The sequence below is a fragment of the Larus michahellis genome, chromosome 3, assembly GCF_964199755.1.
Source record: "Larus michahellis chromosome 3, bLarMic1.1, whole genome shotgun sequence".
In the NCBI taxonomy this organism is placed as follows: Eukaryota; Metazoa; Chordata; class Aves; order Charadriiformes; family Laridae; genus Larus; species Larus michahellis.
The window spans coordinates 126936004-126955889 of NC_133898.1; the positions used below are offsets into that span (position 1 = coordinate 126936004).

The 19886-nt window shown below is 40.0% G+C and overlaps 1 protein-coding gene across 3 annotated transcripts in view; it reads left to right on the forward strand.

The window, feature by feature from the left end:
- TFAP2D (transcription factor AP-2 delta) overlaps positions 1–17641 on the forward strand; it is a 48602-nt gene extending 30961 nt beyond the window's left edge. For all 3 annotated transcript variants that reach the window (XM_074582075.1, XM_074582076.1, XM_074582074.1), the window contains 2 exons: positions 3834–3947; positions 17276–17641. In XM_074582075.1, the coding sequence (XP_074438176.1) occupies positions 3834–3947; positions 17276–17495 (334 nt within the window). In that variant the 3' untranslated portion in view covers positions 17496–17641. The remainder of the gene's footprint in view (positions 1–3833; positions 3948–17275) is intronic.
- The last annotated feature ends 2245 nt before the right edge of the window (positions 17642–19886 follow it).

Here is a 19886-nt window from a genome sequence, read left to right on the forward strand (position 1 = left end):
CACAAGTGACAGCAAGGACAGGATGAGAGTGGCGCAAACTTTGGCTAAGGGCTGAAAGGATAAGAAAGGGGTAAACAATGGGAGCTGTTGGTCTCCTACTAGTCTCTTTCTCTGCACTCACCTCCTTTGACTGAGTAGATGATTTTCTGGTCACTCCAGAACAAGACGCTTCAAAAAAAAGACTGTCATAATTCTGGCCAAAGGGTGCTGATACTGGCCTATTAACCTTAGACTCTTTAGAAAGGCTTCAGGGCGTATCTATGCAATCCACACAGGAAAAAAAACAAGCAAACAAAGAGACCCACAGAAAAAGAAAAAAAAAAAAACAAAACCCAAACCAAAACCAAAACCAGACAACAACAACAAACCTGGGACCTGGTTTTAGAGGGTCTTTAAGCATAGGGTAGTTCATTGTGCAGAGGTGTGGGAGACACTGGATGGCTTTATAACAGGAGACAGAACCTCATCAAGTTGCAGCTAAGACAGATGCAGAACTGCTAAAGGCAACATCAATAATTCCACTTGACGGAGAGGCACACTATCCTACAGGAAACACCACAGAGTATCACAGCACAAGATCTTCCACATAAGAGAGGGGCAGGTACACACATTTACACAGACCAAAACAGAATAGTGTGAACAACTATTATTATGGGGTTGCTTATGGCCAGTGCAGAACAATCAACATCTGGCTCATGACACCACGTGCTCAATTTGCTAGTTTTGTGAAAAGCAGCTCTGAGACCAGACACATAGGACCTTCTGAGCATCTCTCTGATATCTGATCTTTGGATGCCTGGCAACTCTACCACACTTGGACAGACTCATGGGCACACATTTGCCCCACTCTTGTGGTCTTCACAAGGTATTTGCTTTGGCCACTGATAGCAATAAGATCATGGACTAGAGGGGCTCTTGTTCCGATCCAGTACAGAATTTTTTGTCTTTTCCTGATCATATACTGGAACATCCAAAGATCTATCACAAATCGTTAGGTGCCTACCTTGCAGGAGTGACCAGGACTCTCTTTTTTTTATTAATCTGTGACCCCTAAAAAAAGACGGCAAAACCATCTTTCTTTGCTTTTTCAAAGTCACAGTCCAGCTCAGCAAATAACTGTCAGCTGCCTCCCTGCCACTACCTCAGGTGACGTTTTATTGGTAGTGGAGGCTCTGAGACACCACTTTGCCTAGAAATCCCATTGAAAAAAGTAGGTTACTGCCTTTTACAGGTTTTCATGTATAATAAAAAAGTTTTTTCTTTTCTTTCAATCTGCCAACACTCAGTAAAGACTTTTGACATGTGAAGATAGAAGGGAACTTAATTGCACACTTGGTTCTGACATTTTCCTTTGTCAAAACATAAGAACTTTTAAGATGAACTTTTTCAACAGGTAGAAAGTAGAGGTTGGAGGAAGGAGAGAAGAGCCGTGCTGACAGGGCCGACTGGGGATAGTAGATTGTTTAGAAGCCAAAATGACTGACTGTTTTCAGTTTTTGAAAGGAACTGTTTTTCCTCTAAGGACCTGATTCATTAAAACTGTATGCTGCATTTACATATATTTCTGCTGAATACCTCTCTTTGCCTGAAAGGCTAAGATGATGCTGTCTTTTCAAGCAGTCGGTGTCTAGGTCCATACAGATGACAAGCGATTACAGAAATCAGGCTTGGATGAAGCCCAGTAACACAGCAGGAAATAGTTTTCTGCATCTCCTCTCCTCTTAGTCAGAAGAGAGCTGTGGTATCCAAAGTCTATGTCCATAATGTGCAGAACAGTGATATAATGAAGGGTAAAAACGGGTTAATGCAGTTTCCTTTCTTGTAACCGGGCAATGGAGGACCTTCTAAACACCAAGCAGCTGAGTTTACACACCTGTTTTCCATTATGTCCCTGTCCCAAAGGACAAGAGTTACAAGGTGGTAATGAAGTACTTGAACTTTATCTAGGACTAGATGTGCAAAGAGTCTTCTAACAGAAATCATGGATCACAGAGATGCTCCTTAGTATTTGAAACCATGCCCAGGCACAGTAGTTGCATCTATTCTAACTAAGTAAAGCAAGCACATGCTGTGTCATCACATTGCAATCATCTATATTATTAAAACACTAGAATGGCTTCTTGAACTCTCCCAAATATCTTCTGGGCATGTTCTGGGAGTTAGCCCATGCCAGGGTCCACTCTCAGGAAGCATCCCTGTTTAGGAGGCTAGAAGAGCATAAATATATGGATCTTATCAGATGGTGACAATTGTCATGAGGATGTGAGAAGGATCCCTGGCACTGCTCACTTTACTGGACGGCACTGTTTACTAGGTTACATGTAGTCACTGTGACCAATATTAGGCCAATCCAACTGAGTCTCAGGCTAATATCAGGCAACCAAACTGATCGTCCTGATCATCTAGTGGACATCAGGCCCTCCTGACCCCACATTAAGTACCCATTCTTTTAATGCAGTCAAAGGAGAAAGGTATGCTCATTTGGAAAAGTCCTGAACGAGAGATCCAGACACCTCTTCTTTTTTTAATTAACTACATCATAAACTAACTGATATAAGTGGTGTCTCTATTCATCCATGGTCCAGACAGTACTCTTCTGAGGGCATGTACTAAATGGAAGCTGTTTGATTCCTTTAAAAAAAATCCACACTCATAGAACATTCATGGATTAATTTGCAAACCAGCCCAAACCAACAATATCACAAGAATGAAAAAAAAAAATCTTATTTTCAGTTCTCTCTTAGTGTTAGATCCTATATAGAGTTATGCTAGGGGATGTTTTTAACTCCCTGGTGCTGAGGCATCCAGAGAAGCAGAGGGAAAGACAGCAAGACCATCAAAGAAGTAGTGTTACTATGCTGGTGGGAGATCAGGCAAGGCAGAGCCTGAGTTTCCATTGCAAGGTGCTGAACTGGGGTCCCAGGTCCTACCTGCTGAAAGTGTGTGCTGCCCAGGAAACCATCATCGAGAAAAAGTGGAGATAATGGGATTTGCCTCACTTGCCTGTCTGTCGTGTGGGTACTGACAGTTGAGTGAGTCACTGAGCTCCTCCTACAGTCACTGGAGAGAAAGAGGCCCTGTTAGAATGCAAGTCCTCTAGACTGCTATAGACAAGTACTTTAGGGTGCCCAATACATGGTAGAAATGTAAAATAATTTAATGAATGTTTCAATAAGAAATTTAAATAGCTGATGCTGGAATGAATTCTTACTCTGGGCAGACCTGTGGGAGAGGTCTCAGTTGAGGATCCATCTGTTCTTCTGCCCCAAAGTCTACAAAGAAGCAGAGTATGAACACGAATAGAAACTAAGAGAGCAAAGATGACATTTTCCTTCACAACTCCTAGTGATTCATTTGTCTTATGAGTTGGGGTCAAGAAGGCTAGGCCAAAATGTCCAGGACTTCTATTTGCAGATAACCAGTGCACACAAGCAAATGTAGAAGTAGTGGTGTATTTACACAAGTTCTTCAGGCATGTCCTAATGCTAGTTCATCGTTATCTTTAACCGTAACCCTTGCTTCTAATGTAGGTGAGCTAAGCCAGACTTAACACTGCCAAACCAGGACCAATCCAGGAGAGAATTCACATTTTAAAATGTCAATGTTAATATGGTTCCACTGGGGAAATATTCTTGTTTAAGAGATTCTGTATGTTGCTAGTTCTCAGAATTTGGGGCTGGGAGGCAAGAGGGAGATTTGTTCACCTTTAATTTCTTTAACAATGCTTCTGCCAATTATTTCTGTTATGAATAAGATCACCCAGGATAAGGTGACAGTGCTATGGAAATCAGCTTTACACCTGTCTTATTTAAGGTTTTTCACTTTCCTTTCAGACAAATATGTAAAGAATTCCAAGACCTTCTAAGTCAAGACAGATCACCCCTCGGATCCTCCAGACCGACTCCAATATTAGACCTCGACATCCAGAGACATTTAACACATTTCAGGTATGATTTTGAAAGAGGAACAATTAACTAAAATGCATAATTTTGATAAAGACTACATATAATGTTATAATGTTTTTTCCCTTACCTAGAAGACTATAATGTCCGTAATCCCTCTGTTGTCTGTGCCTATTAAAAGCACATGTTTGCCCAGCAATGTAGTTCAGGCTAATTGCATTTACCCTGCCTCTAGGACCACAGCCTGATTTTGTCTACATCTGCTGGCCAAATGTCTCCATCTGGAAAGAAAGTTGCCTTGCTCTATGTGAGCCAAATCACAAGCCAACCAACGAACTGGATGGTTCAGAAATGTAGAAACTCAAGTTCAGAGCCAAAATGACAATACTGATGAATCAAAGTAGCAATAAAAGAGAAACAGTTAGGCCACATCCTTACCAGTAACTAAATAGTTCCAGAGCCTCCTCTACGCTACTGAGATCATTTGACATCATCTTACCATGACCATACTATTAACTCTTTGGCCTTCAAAGCAGACTGGCCTTAAAGCAGACTACCTACTGGAACGGTCTCACTGCAGTCATTCCTGAACAGCACCCTGGAAAGATGTGGGAAAATGCAAGCTGGCTCAGACCAAAGATCTGGAGACTGCTAATATATTTAGACTCAGTTCCTGGGCCCATGCCCTAGCAATATTTAATTTACTGGTGCAGACAGCCTAAGAAGCTGTTATGAAGAAAGGACCCATGGTACCTGCATGCCAAGTCTAAACTTCATCAGAATTTTATCCAAGTTATGGATAAAAGTGTATAGACAGTTTGGGATTAGAAAGACTTATTATCCCGGGAGTTGCTGTGCAATTTCACATTTTTGCTTTAGGCTATATACTAGATACAGTCAAGAGTGAGATGGAAACTTCCAGAGGACCACTTTGAAATAGTGGGGTCATCTAAGATATTTGTCAAAGAAAGATAAGTGTGAAGAAACACCCTAGAGGTGCTCCTGTCTTTTCTCAGACCACAGAGGGGAATACATGACTAGCTGATGCTAGAGATTTTTATATTTTTCTAGCCATTAACCGGTACCTGAAAAAATCAATATGTAAAGAACTGTTTCAAAGAGTTGGTTACAGACCAAGCAGGTTTGTTAGTCCTATAAAGCCTTAGAGTGATGTTGCATATTCTTTAGCCCAGCCAGATAAACCTTCATCCATTGGCTGGACAGAAAACTTTTGTGCCTAAACATCCCAACACCTTTTATTTGTTAAGATTGTGATAGAACGTGAAACACCTACCAGCCAGATGGTGATGTGATACCTAATGTTTAGTCCCTCAGACTTTCAATGGAATCCAAAATACCCACCATTCCACCTCTTCCATTTGCCTGTTGCGGGGTAGGGAGAGGCAAAGATAATGCCTGGTCACGAATACACACATTCCTGTTTATGCTTACACATACCTGTGTGCATCCTACGCATATACAAACACATTTAGACAACCCCATTTCTATTCTCATGCAGTAATGTGCACACACACACATACCACCTATGTATACTTTCCCTTAAACACACACTCTCCTAAATGCCTAACTACACATGCACACCAAGGAAGACATACTTATTTACACAGGATACTCATAGGGGGATTTTAATGGGCTGCCTGGGCTTGTGGAAGAACAGATAATTCCCCAATACATGCACAAAAAGTAAATGTGATATAAGGTAGCAAATCTCCAAGGATTCCTGTGTTTAAAGAAGAAATAGCAGTCAGGATAAAATGCTGAAGGCTTCATCTATAAAAACCATCAACTGGTACAGCTCCCATCCTTCTTTCTCAGCTTCACTTCAGTAGGTTGGAGCACAAAGCATCTGTAGGCAGCTCCTGGATCATTCAGTGCTTTCTTTCATGCCTGCTGTAGGTAATGAGTGTTGGACTGAAGATGGGTACCTAGAAGAGCATAGGTCTCAATCCTACACAGATGCTTCCATGGGCTTAAATCAGACAGCCTTGTCTGATGTCTGTGCTTGGGGAATGATGAGTACTGCCAGACCCAGAGGCTGAGCTGAGACCATACTCTTCTTCTGTCTATTGTAGAGAAGTTGAGTTCAGATCTGGCTTCTAACCCATACTTCTAACTCAAGTCATCTACATGTAGATGCCTCCATTTCAGCCAGGTGTATATCTTCTGCTGTAGTCTCTAGAGATCTCATCTGTATAGCCCATGAAATCTGCATTACAATTAAGCAGGCCTAACATAGACATCTACATTAGTGTGACTTCAATTTCCCTCTAAACTCCATTGACTGAACAGTCTGATCTAGATCTCCAGCTGAACAGGAGCTTAGCCAACCAGTACATGCTGGACACTTATATTGTAAGTAGCTAAATCTGATGTAGGCAAAAAAAATCATTATTCCCATCCTCTGAACCTGTCAGCCTTCACAGCTAGGTCATCTGAACCACTCCTACCGCTACTTGATTAAATATCACAGAATGCACTTAAGTCTGTCTCAGATGCTAGAGAAGATGCAAGTACGCAACTCACCGTGTTTTCTGTGAGTATTAAGCATTTTCTGAGTCAAGTTTTCAACACAGACTGTGTCCGACCTATCATTTGGTTTCTCTGGTTTTCTCTAAGTGATGATCCTTAGACTGAACCAACCTCTGTCACAGGAAATTTGCACCTGATCAGTTGGGGTTGAGAGAAGAGGAAGAAATTCTTGAAGATATTCTTTGTACCCCAACACACAGAGAAAGTCCTTGTAGCCCATGAGCAACATGCTCACCACTGTTTCAGGCATAGCACAGCCTCCTACTGGTCACAAGCACAAATAGCTATTTGTCATTATACATCAGTTGAAAATTATTTCATAAGAAGATGTTGAATGCATCTGCCTAACATAAAGCACATGCCTAACACTAAGAATCCAAATATTCAAAGTACAGTAGCCTCTGCAACCCTGATCTTAGGTCCCACCTAAGATCAGATTTCCATAAGAACAGGTTGTCCTTAATTACACTGAAATGAACACATTTATCATGTACCTATATCTATAGATAAAGAGTTTTGCAACCGTATGCCAGAGATGGATTTGACCTTCATACCATAGTCATTGTCAAATACCCTGATGACCTCTATAGTAGTCAGAGTCTAAAATTGGACTGTCTTAATAAGTGTCTGGTCCTCATTATACACATGAATTTAATGTTACTTACGACCAAAACGTCCAAGAGCTGTTGGTGCTTTACAAATAGGTCTTGCTGAGTAGACATGAATCTGAAGCAGTAACTCTGTATAGTCATCACAAATTTTATAAAGTGCTTTTTCAACAGTGAAACTTTCATCTTCATTTTTATCTGTTTTCCAGAACTGTGGGCTTTCTCGCAATAGATTCTCCATCTCTGTGCTCTATAAATCCCTAGGTTGGAATGGAGCCAAAATATTACATTTGTCAAGGACAAGCCATAGTTTTTCACTGGAATCTCTGACAAGGCTTTGTGAATGTTTTTTTTAGCATAGATATAGCATATTTTTCTACCATTATCCAATATGAGCTGATTTTTGATCATGGGAAATCTCATATAGTTTCATACAGATTTAATATATCAAGAAGAGGTTCAAAAATTTGGTCTTGTAAACCATAAACAAGGCAGCAAAGAAACCATAAGATGAAAGGTTGATGCCATATGATGTCAGAAAGTCAAAGAAATTTTTAAGACCAGAAAAATTCAGAGGAATAGCACAAATCTCTATTATTAGAATAAATTCTAAGATAATGAAAGACTTTTTGAAGATCTATATCTGATACCTACAGCAGAAGCCAGCCTCCATTACCTTGGGGTAAAAGAGAGTTTTCTTTAGGAAAAAATTGCCCTACAGCTGCTAAGTGTAGAGTTACATGCTCCACTTGCTCGTGATGTTACTTGCCCAACTTTAATAAGACCAGTGTACACAGACTGGCACAAGTCAGACTGAAACAGTGTTTCCCATTTCCTCTGTTTTGAATCTTCAAGCTCACCCTTCGCTCTGAAATTTTTCTACTGAGTGCCAATTCATCAAGATCTGTAAACATGTGTCCAACCTGAAGTACAGGGTAGTCAGAAGGGACCGGAATTGCTGGGCTTGCTCAAACTCCAAGCTCAAAGTTCATATACAAAGCATAAAACAAGGGAAATCTTCAAAGGAGCTGCCAGTGAGCCTGAAAACTGCTGAGTTTTGCACAACTTCACCAGATATGCAAAAAACAGAGGCACTTCTCCACCCCTGGTGCAACCATGTTTGTGCAGCTGCTCTGAGATGTCCACCTGACCTGAATACAGAAAACTCAATGCTGCAGGAAGAATGATTTCCCAATATTGTTTGACCATGAACAGAGAATTCAGTAGATCTTTACATTCATAGCAGCAATTATTGTGCCCTACTTGAGCCATCTGTGCCTTATTCAAGATTTTCCCCTTTTCAAGGCATTTTTGAGTATCTTGCTGTAAAGAAGTTATATTGATTTTAGTAAATAAAAGTAGTGCCAGGGCACAGGCAGGTATTGGCTACCCATGTTGCTTTTTAGCAGGTTCCCTAGGGTTTTGTTGCCCTGTCTAAGTAGCACTGTCACAAATTATTCCTGGGCACAGTGGCATATATATATTACTAACATATATGTAGCCTGAGAATTCAGGGAAGAATCAGACCTTATTACAGCCCAGTTAGGTGCCTTACCTGTGCTTTAAAAAACGTACTGACACTAAGAGAAGCCCAATCTTGTCAGGGCTGGATCATAAGTCATTGCCCTCATGGGCTAAGTGTTGGGGCAGCTCAGATTTCTAAGCAGATATGTAAGTGCAGGGCTACCCAAGCTGTCCTTCAGCTTTTCTTTGGTTCCATCATGATGAATGCAGAGGAGCAAGAGGAATAATCCTGTGTGTTGTATCTGGCCTGAAAGCCACCACTTGATCTACCCTGTCCCCAGTTTTTGAAGACAGAGTCATCATTAAGCAACAGGGCAAAGAAGAAAACCCTGGAAAAAAACAGTTCCACTGAGTAATGGGATTTTTTTGTGTGGATACATGAGTGTGTCTTTCTTGTCCTCTAAAGGCTGATCTGTGTAAATGCATTTATGAGTCCACCACAGTAGAGAACAAAATCAGCACACCAGTACTTGAAAAGAACCCAAAAGTTTCTATAGCTTTAGTGAGAGGAACTTATTTCTCTCACTCTTTGTTTTCAAAGTGGAGTGAGCATCAGGAAAAGCGGGGGGGGGAGAGAGAATATTTAGATAGTTTCTTTTTAAATGTCTTCTATTATTTATAATTGAGAGATTCTTCTCCCCAGAACCCCACAGAATCATGTGAGACACTTCTACATCTGTATGTGTCTGTGTATGCAAGAGGGAAAAGCTGGGATTCTAATTCCTGCTGAAACTAAAACTATTTTCAAATCCCACTGGTGGCAGTAAAGCTGGGATTTCATCTTTCTTTTTTTTTTTTTTTTTTTTTTTTCCCAGGGCAGAAAGGTTGTACAAATTTCTCTTTAGCACTGTAGATTGGTTGGTTTTGAATTCAGATCAGGTAAAAGAGACAAGTTTCATAGTCAGTGAAATTGAGAGACAGCTCTCAATTATCGAAGGTGATGGGAGGGAAAAAGGAGGTTGGAATATTTGAAGAAAGCAAAGAGATGGATACAAACAAAACACATACATAATGATTTCAGAATAATTCACTTGAGAAAATGAGCAATAATTCTTTTTAGAAAATGGTGAAGCAGGGCATGATTGCTTACGAGATCTGCATGTGTTTCTTGGCTTGCACATACAGACTCCCTGACGTCATTAGGCAGACTCTTAGTCTCACTTTCTTCACTTTTGGAGTACTCATGTCTGTAAGAATCTGTAGTGTTTGGAAAGTTCAGATATCCTACTGATGTCATCCGTCATATAGGGAAAGAGGAATAGCCACCAATTACAGAAGTTGGTTTTGATCCTTTCACTTTAAGGTTGCATTTCATTAAGATACAAAATCACATCCACATCTACCTTATATATGAAAGATAAAGACAGCAAAACAACAAAGAGAAAGTTACTTTCTTGCAAGTGGCACCTCTTTCAGTGCAGAAACCTTATAAAAACAGACAAAAAAATAATAGGCTCAGAATACTAAAGCTAGATAATGAAAGCAATCAGCATCTTCACAAATTATTCTGTGTTTCGCCTAGCCATCCAGCTGATATGAAACACCCTTCCTATGAAACTGTTTGAGACAGGAGTTTTGTCATTTAGCTAGTCTCTGAGCCTGGAGCTGTCAGCCTCCTGCGAGTGCCTGGCATCACACTGACAAGGTGACATGAAAAGCAACAGGCAAGAAACCAGAGGCTCAGAGTTCGGGAGCAGCGAGAAAGTAACATCCCTCTTTCTGAAGGGTAAAAGGGAGCACTGAAATGGATTTTGAAGCTCAACATGTTTTATAAATTGTAACAAAGAGCCAAGCCCAAAGACTTACTAGTGGGTCGCCTTTACAGGTGTGCTTACCCCCCTTATATATTGTTCTCTCTTTTTTACACTTCTTTGCTTATCAGGAGGTGGAGCAGCTGCTGTCATAATTCCAGTCATCTTGATTAGCAGCAGCAGGCTTCTCTTTGGCTGCACAGACTGGAAGACGCCTGGTGTGCAATGAATTTTGTGGTGAAACACCTCTGGTGCCCTCTAGAGTTCCCTGATTTTCATGATCTCTCTCAATCTGGTTTTAGATTCAGCTAGCTGAGAGGGACAACACTGGTTCCCAGTGCTGAGGTACTAGTAATAAACAATCTTTTCCTTTCTTTTTTTTTTTTTCTTTCTTTCTTTCTTTCTTTCTTTTCCTTGGCTTTTCATTTACCGAAGGCATTAGAGTTGCTTGCTCTGGGATTTTTCCCTCATTCCCTTTCCCAGGGATTCCATCTTTGATCATTCCATAGCAAGAGTTCAATCACCTTCTCTTGTTCTGCTCATGACAAAAATCCATTTGGAAGGGTGAGAATTTCTAATATTGTTAATGATTTTTATCATAAACCTTATCATACCATATTCCCTTAAAGTCACAATTTATGGAGTCAAGAGAACAGATAAGAATCTGTTTTCTTTTCTTTATCCTCTTCATTAACAAAGAAGTTCCATGATTACCAAGGAAAAAGTGAATATACATTCATCAAAGATGGAAAAAAACTTGCAGGGCTCGATTTGTTTTTTGATCCAGCACTTCAGATTTCTTAAAACATTTAAGGCACCCTCATGCTTCCCAAAAAAACAAATGCCATCCCCTCATTTCTAAATTATTAGGTTACAAAGTTGCATTGTGTCTCGTCATCGGCATGTTTATAATGCGTACCTCTTGGTCTTTCTCATTTGAGGAGGGCAATGGGGTTTCTCAGCTACATTAGCTGTCTCACTGGAAAAAGTCTTTGCATGGTAGCAAGTTGGATGGATCTCATTCATTTCTCTGCCTTCCTGTGGGGCAGAGGTGTGACCTTTGACTAAGTGAAAGGAGAAACTGATGGAGCTGCTGGCTGTGTGAGGGACATGCTCGCTCTTCTTCAAAAATAGCCAGTCATCTTGGATCTGTGGTCTCACTGGTGTATTTGGCTCCACAGGTAGTAGTAGGCAGCAAAGTCACTTTTCAACCACAGTTAGGCAGAAGTTTGTGCGTCATTTTGTCATTCAAAACCAGCAAGTCATAGTGTTATCCAGTGTTTTATTCAGAAGATATAGGGCGTTATACTGGAAACATTTCCCAGCAAACATCCAAGGGCTTCTGTAAGCCCCATGTGCAACACAGGGTCATGGTTTAATCTTTGGTCTGTAGCTCAGAAACACTCCACAGTCACAGTCTTGGATGTTTCAGATATGTTCCCTGGGCAATTCTCCTAGTGCGGAAAATCAGTCCCAAGGTCTAAAATATACAGAGCTGAAATAGAATATTTTGGAAATATGGCGCATCAGCTCTAGCACTCTCTTCTTACTTTCTCCACTGCTTTTACACATGGTAAAAAGAGGTTCATCTGCTTAGGAGAACATGACCTTAATACACTTGTTTGGTTAAGAACAGAAAACAAGCGTGAGAGCCTACTTTGCAAGGCAATTTTTGTATGTGCTGTTTGCCACTCCAGTGCTGTAGACTACTTATCCCTGACATATATACTCGTCATGTTCTAATGTTTACCTTGACTATCAGTCCAACTTGTGTCATGGTCAGGCCTACCTACCTTCTGAAGTAATGTTATCACGATTTAACTCTCTAAGCATCCCTCATAGGACAGACCTTCAAATCAACAGAAGTACCTCAAAGTCAATATAGGTACCTCTAACTTAAGAAGTTACTTGTATCAGTGAAGGTATTCAAATCTTTTTCCATTTCCTTTACAGCCACCAAAAGTCTTATCAGATATTATAATTTGTTGTCTGCCATGTGTTGTTAAATTTGGATAATCATGAAGTTGTTTTCACTTTCAAAGTTCCAACAAAGTCCAGCTGATAAGTTCAACCTTGCTTTTTCTTCATTATTATTGTTTTAAAGTAATAATTTATTTTAAATGAGGGTGTAAACATTCAGTGCAGATGGCCTCTTCCCCCCCACTGAGAGGGAATCTGTTTCTTTTGCCGCATGTCGGCGTTTCACCAGCCTGGGGTATGGAGGAGTCCTTGAGGTAGTTGCCAAACGAGAGTCCAAGCCTTCAGGCACACTTGGATCTTTTCACTTTTAAGTAAGGCCATCATTAAAACATGAGCAGACATAATTGCATCATAGCGCTGGGCAGAATTGCAGGCAGGTCTGGATGTCCTTAAGCATCAGGATTTATAGAATATGCTGGCCTGATATTCATTGCCTTCTTTCTGCAGCTCTCCATGCGTAGTACCAAAATCAGAGATTTCAGCCTTGCCTTTTAGAACAATAAAGTTACTAGTTTATAGGAATCACAATGAGATGCACTACAAAGCTGAGAATACCCAGAAGACTCCATTATGAAACAACCATGTTTAATTTTAGGCTTTTAAACACAAGTGAAAGTCTTACAATGAAAGCAACTCATTTGATAGGTATGAAGCATACCAAAAATGAACCTACTTCAGTGGGAGCTCAGTCTGAAAAATCAAGCAACTAAATATGACTTTCATGAAACACATTTGAATGCTTTGCCATTAGTCTTCTGTCTGTCAGGTCTGATTAAAATGTAAAATCAGATTTTCTCCCCAACTTGAAACTTTCATCAGCAGAGGGAAATTATCCAACTTTCTTCGATTTTTCAAAGACTTTAACTTGTGGAGAAATAAAGTCCACCAAAATTAGAGCAAGGGGAATTACTGATAAAAATGTAACACAAAGTAGAATATAATATCTCTCAGCCTTTTTATGCTCATTAGATAAAGTGAGGCTAAAAAAATACACCCTCACAGGAGCATGGCAAGGAGGGCTGGCAAGAAATTTTCCATAAAACTGTTTCAATAAGCTTCATGGGAAAATTAATAAGATCTGCACATCCTAATCTGTGGAGAAGGATAAATACATCAGGAACTGAAAGTAGAGTTGCCATGAGACTCTGCAGCGCCATTTCACTAAAAATGGTTTGGCTTTTTTAAAAGAAATACAGTGCTAACTTGAAAAAAATTGCCATATTTGATGATTGGTGGTACATAAGAGGCTAAACTGTAAAGGAGCTAGACCGCTAGCTCACCCGACAAAATCCTTTTCCTATAAACACTAGTTAGATAATAAGTTTAAGATTCTGCTCAGAATTAAATAGCCATATCTAGGTGTCTTCATGTAAGCTGGGTGTCTAAGCTTCCCATGTAGTCAATGAAGACCTAGGACAAGATATAGTTGAGTAAACATTAGCATGCAGCATCTTTTTAGATGCGATGAGATATTCCATTAGTCCATTGTTGCTTTAAAAGGGTGCTGTTTTCCTGTGAGTCCTGTGCATTACCTGTTCACCTGACACAGGTGTCTTGTTACTATAGAACATCTCAAATAGCATCGAACACACATTTTTATTCAGCTTTATGGAGCGCTCAATGTAACCAGAATAGTGGTGCGGCCCACCATAAAGGTGACATGTCCATCCCATGTGCTAAATCATTCTCCAGACTTCTCTGTATTGAATAAAGCCCCGGGGCTCAATTCAGTCGCCCAAACATTGGCATCTAGTGTCATGTGAGGTACACAAGGGTAACCTGCCTGGGTTCAAGGTAGACTTAAGTCCTATATCATATCTAGCAGTTCTGTGCAGATGTCTCAGATGCAATAGGGCATCTCAAATCACTGTAGACTCTTATATGTAGGAAACTACATTAAGTCCCCTTTGATTGAAATGGGAGTTTAGGCACTGTTGATATATACACCTACAAGACAACACTTACGCTTATGTACCTTAATATCACATTTTGACCCATTTTGGTGTTTTCTACCATCTTGTTCAGTATTTGAGAACATTAAAGCTTTCTATCATTTTTCTTAACCCTACAGATCATTTCTGAGACAATCCCTGTAAGTTTTCACTGTAGTATTCCCACTTTACTCTTCAGAGTGCGTTGAACTATCATATGAACACAGTACTATTGCTTTTGCTCACGAGTAGAATAGTTCAAAGAGAGCAGGATGGAAGATTTCTTTTTTATTCAATCCTTTGTTAAACTTACTATTTGACTGGAAATGAATGATTGCAGGTATTACCAACATTGAAAATAAACTGGTTTCTTTTGCATGTAAGATCATAAATATTTTTATATATGTCTCGGTACAGTTAGTTCCTGAGATCAGGACCCAGAAGATCACACAAGCAGTGTAAAAATCATGAGATATTACAACCAGTAATGATACATTTGAATTTGCTTCTTCTTGCTTTCTGGTGTTGTAAGCACCATCACATGTTCATTTATTTGGACTTCTGAAGGCTAGAAATGATGATAAAATGCAACACAAAATCTTGAAATCACCTGATTAATAAAAGGACTTGGTCTTATCTAGATGCTATTGCTAATCTCGTTTTTACTACTGTTAAAAATATGACTTACAATAATGATGATGATGATTGATTTTTATTTCCCTGGCATGCCAGGCATTTCTTAAAAAAAAAAAAACAACAAAAAAAAACCAAGTTATATTTACCTCTTTACCTCTTTTTAATGTTAAATTAGAAAGATCCAGATATTACTACAAGTCCAAACTTCAAGAGTCATGTAGTATTATTAATTGATGTCTGCAAAATATTCTTTGTAAATATTTAATTATCATTTTCCTCTCATTACTAACTGGGGATAAACATCAATTCCTGCTTTGAAAAGTGCCTGGAGACTAATGGATAAACATTCTAAAAGCAAGTTATTTGTTATTAGCTTTTGGGAGACCTTTCATAAAAGGCTGGGCCACTCCCAATCTGAAATGGAGATATATTTCCAAACTGAGCTCTCATTTTGATTAGGACTCCCCTAAATTTGGTGTCTTCCCTAAGATACCGGCCTTCCTAGAAAACAGGGTTCCTATGTTCAGCAGACAGAAAGATCACCCTAAAAGATATCTCAGAGCCTTTCCCATGGTGGGTTTGTTTTTTGATAATTCCAGCATCCTGGCAATTGTCCATGTTCTAGATAACCTGTTTTCCCTTGGCCCCTACTTTTTGACGTTTTTTTCTAAAACAGCTGCAAAGACTAAGGAGCGAAAATGCAGAGGAGAGGGGTTCTCACAGAAGTGAAATGTTCCCATTTCTGACCTACGCGTGGTTATCTGCATTACATCAGTGTTTACTGATATGGTGTCTAAGACACCTAGAGAATTACCACAGAGGCAAAATCTTAACTAGCATGGAATGGGAAATAGTTATTGTTTTGTCAGGATCACTGTAATGCTTTGTTGTTTGGGTGGTTTTTTTCACCTGAACTAATATAAAATATTGATTTCTCAAAAATGTCCACAAACTTAAAAATCAGGTTCTTTTCCTCTCCTTGTCCTCTTTCTGCCCTGAGCAGAATTGGTATAACTGAAATCAGTCTTTTAAAAACTGCAATGGCATTTCGAACCTTTGAAATTATTTTTCATTTTCGTTTCTAAATGAAAATTAAAAATCTGCAGTGTTTGAGTGGTTATTTTTCACTTACCACTTATCAAAATTAGTCATTATAACAATGAGAATAATTTGTTGCCCCCACTAAGATGTCTAGTACAACGTGAGTTTCCCTAGTCCTTATGTGAACATCTTATACAGTACACATAAAATTTAGATGGATAGGGCTAGATTTGATTGCCTAAAAACTGGTCTCTAGTGCCATTTCTAATATCCTAAGGTAGCTGAAACATACTCACAGAGATGGTATTTAGGAGACAGGACCTGTGGGAAACCTGCAGACTTCTGGATCTGCAAGTGGAAGCCAAGCTGCATGCCCAAAGCATCTCAAGTGACTGTAGATACACGTGTGCACTGAAAAGTTCCTCTAAACTTACATGACATTAACCCACTATAGCTCCGCCTGGCAACTGCATTAATACGTTGTTTCAGTAATTGTTAAGTGAGGAGCAACACTGAACTCAGCTGCTTTGCAGTGCAGAAAAACAAGAAAAATACAGTGTTACCTTGGAAAAACACCTTATTAGAATGAAAATTGCAACAAGGTAAATCTATACTAGTAAATTCAATACCACCAGGGCAACGTTCTTGAAACTTGGTTATTTTTACTATTAATTGGTTAGGATGGTGTGTGAATTTAGCCTGGCTGAACTAGCCCCATGTGAAACATGGCCTGGGCATTGTTTGGTCATTAGCATTGTCCAGGGACTATTCTCAATAGGCAGTTTGGATTCCATCCTGTTAGGTGCTCAGAGGGCTTAGCAGCACAGTTATGGCCAAACCATGCCAATAGAGATTGCACTCGGCCTTGCTGAATTTCCTAGTGCAGATGCAGCCATACATCCACGTAGAATAACCAGGTCTTGTTGTTCAAGACTGTGATCTCAGAGAGTGATCAAACCCCACAGAACTGGTTTCATTTACCTGAGAAGGAGGAAGCCAAACCTTCTGAGACTGGAAACGTAGCAATGCTGGAGAGCCTAGGGCACACATACTCTCTTGGCCTCTCTGAAGTCAACAACCCTGTGTCAACCTGCATCAGCTGAAGATCTGTCCCACGGTGTATCAGAACTGAGACTCCTACCAAAACCAACCTTTGAAGCTGTATGTAGTCTGCTCTTCGGCTCTACGCTTTTCTGTTCTTTTTTTCCCATAGGTAATAAATAGTTTAGGGAGAAAATCTTGAATTTCACTATAGCAAAATGAGTGTATTGTAACGCTTCGATGTATGTGAGTGCATTTATATTTATGTGTGTGTGTGTATTTTTCTTTTTCTGTCTCTTTCCCATTTGTAGTTTGATCACTCATGGTTTTGGAACTCCTGCAATATGTGCTGCCCTAAGCACTTTCCAAACTGTTCTCAGTGAAATGCTGAACTACTTGGAAAAGCACACATCGCACAAAAACGGAGGAGCGGCGGAATCCGGCCAAGGACACGCCAACTCGGAGAAAGCCCCCCTGCGGAAAACTTCAGAGGCTGCCGTGAAAGAGGGCAAAACAGAAAAGACAGACTAACTACATCAAACAGAATCTATTTCAAGAGAGCCTTGCTGCTGATATTTTTTTTTAAATATATATATCATTGAGGGCGATTTATCTCCAGTGGACCAAATCCAAAAAAGGGGGAAAAAGAAAAAAAAAAAAAGAAAGAAAAAAATCAAAAAAAAAAAGGTAATAAAAAAGAGAAAGATTAAAACAGAGAGAAAGAGAGAGTGTGAGAGAGGAAAGTATTCAACCCTAAGAACAGTAGTGTACAGTAATTGTGTGATGAAACTGTCACTTTTTTAAAATTTATGTTGCCCTGAACTACTTTTTCGTGCACGTAGTATTTGATTGTTCTGAATGATACACTAACACTGTTTTTTATAAGCACTTCTGGACTTGGCTGAGGTGGCACCTGAAATTTGAAGCACTTTCTTCTCCGGCAGCACAGTTAGGGCCAGCGCATCAGTTGTGGGACACGCAGTTCCAGCATCCTGGCTTTGCTTGCATGCTGGTTAGATTGAAAGAAGGGCTTCCCCTGATCCGTCGGAGAAGCCTGGTCTACTCACCGTTGGGAAAACAATAGGGAAACCTGGCAAAAGAGGAATTCTTGGGTCGTGGGACAAATGAACTATTTGGTGGTGGGGACTGCTTGTCCCCACATGGGAATGTACAATAAAGCTGCACTGGAGTGAGGTCAGAACCTGTTGGGAATCTGTCCTGACCATTCAAGCAGCAGACATGGCGTTTCTTGTGAAAAAAGCATGGCAGACTAAATGAAAAAAAAAAAAAAATCAAACCAAACTTGATAGTTTCAATAAGAGCCCTGATCCCTCTGTGAACTTCATGTTAAATGACAGCATGGGCTTCTGTCTTCTATCTTTTCAGCCCCTGGTCCCACAACACTGCAGTCTGCCATACCTCGGTCTCTGTTCACCAGGATCAATGCAGGCAATTGGAGTCGCCTTTTGTGTTGCCTTGATTTTATGATGCTTTCTTTTCTTCAACAGCTTGTTTCTGCAGCGTTATTGTCTTTAGAAATCCAGCTGAGGTGCAGAGGTCTAACAGAATCCACTCACTTACCGAAAAGAAAATAAAATAAAACAAAAATTACAAATAAGACAAATAAGCTTGGTCCACAGCAGCTAAGTGGTAACAACCTTGCTAATGTACTTTTGAAATATTATTTTACCACCTACCACAAATCCTCACTCATAAAGCATTGGAGGTGTAGTTTAAGCTCAAGCGTCTTTGAGTCAAGAGGCTTTTTCCAGCCAGGTTCTAACTTCTTCTTCAACAAGACTTTTACTCCATTCCTTCTCTTGTTTCTCTGGCATTACTTTATTGAGAAAGTTAGGAAGGATGGGTATCAGAGGGTGGGGTTCTGCTGGCCATCTAAACTCCTTTTAATATCAGCAGAACCAGACTTTTTCTTCCAAGGGACAATTCATCTCTTTCTATGGTAGGAAATAACACAGTTGTCCATGTGTAAATGTTTAGAACCATTTGAGATGTTTTAGGGTATCTAAGACAGTCACAGAGTTTTGACAGATATGAGATGAAACCTATAGGAGAACTGGGCTTACCTGGAGGAAGAGCTGGAGGACCCCAGAAGACAGTGCTAGATACCTATGGGTGGCCACTTAACTCGCACACCAAGTGTCTAGGATAGGTAAAAGGGATCATCTGGAAGTGCCTGTCATTGATGATACGGCATGTAATGGTGGCATTTTGCATTGTACTTGGCTACAACCGGACTAATCACTCTCCTCTCCCTATAATCAGCGGAGAGAAAAAGGCACTTACAGTATGCAGTTTATCTCACCTCAAAGTAATGATGAATCATGCCCTGAAAGTGTGTGCTTTTCTCAACTAGGTATAAAGGAAGCCAAGGATAAAAGCGCTTATACAGGTGTCTACATCGTAGCTTTCTAGAACTAGTTAGTATGCATTGCATCTCGGATGACCAGCTTCAGGCTAAACCTAGGGACTACGACAAATATTTGAGGGTGTTTACAGCCATGATGTAGGGAGTCAAACTGAATTAACAAGATCAGCCTTGCCTTCCAAATGTCTGGAAGGAAACAGAGCGTTTATGGCATGATGCTGTTCCTCTTGAGGTCAGTAAGGACATTGCCACCATGGCGAGAAAACACACTAGGAACTATCGAGTTCCTATTTGCTTGCATAAGAAAATCTACACACACACAAAAAAAAAAAAAAAAAAAAGAAATCCTATTATTTTGCCCAGATTTGTCCTTCCTCATGGTAGGTTTGTAACTTAGATACCTACATTGAGGGCAATAGATGTATCTCCATGGGACTCCACCTCCTTAACACACTAAGATCAGCTAAGTGCCTAACAGAACTTAGACTTTACCGAATTAATTTTTCACTCCAGTGCCTCTGGAGAAGTGCTAATGA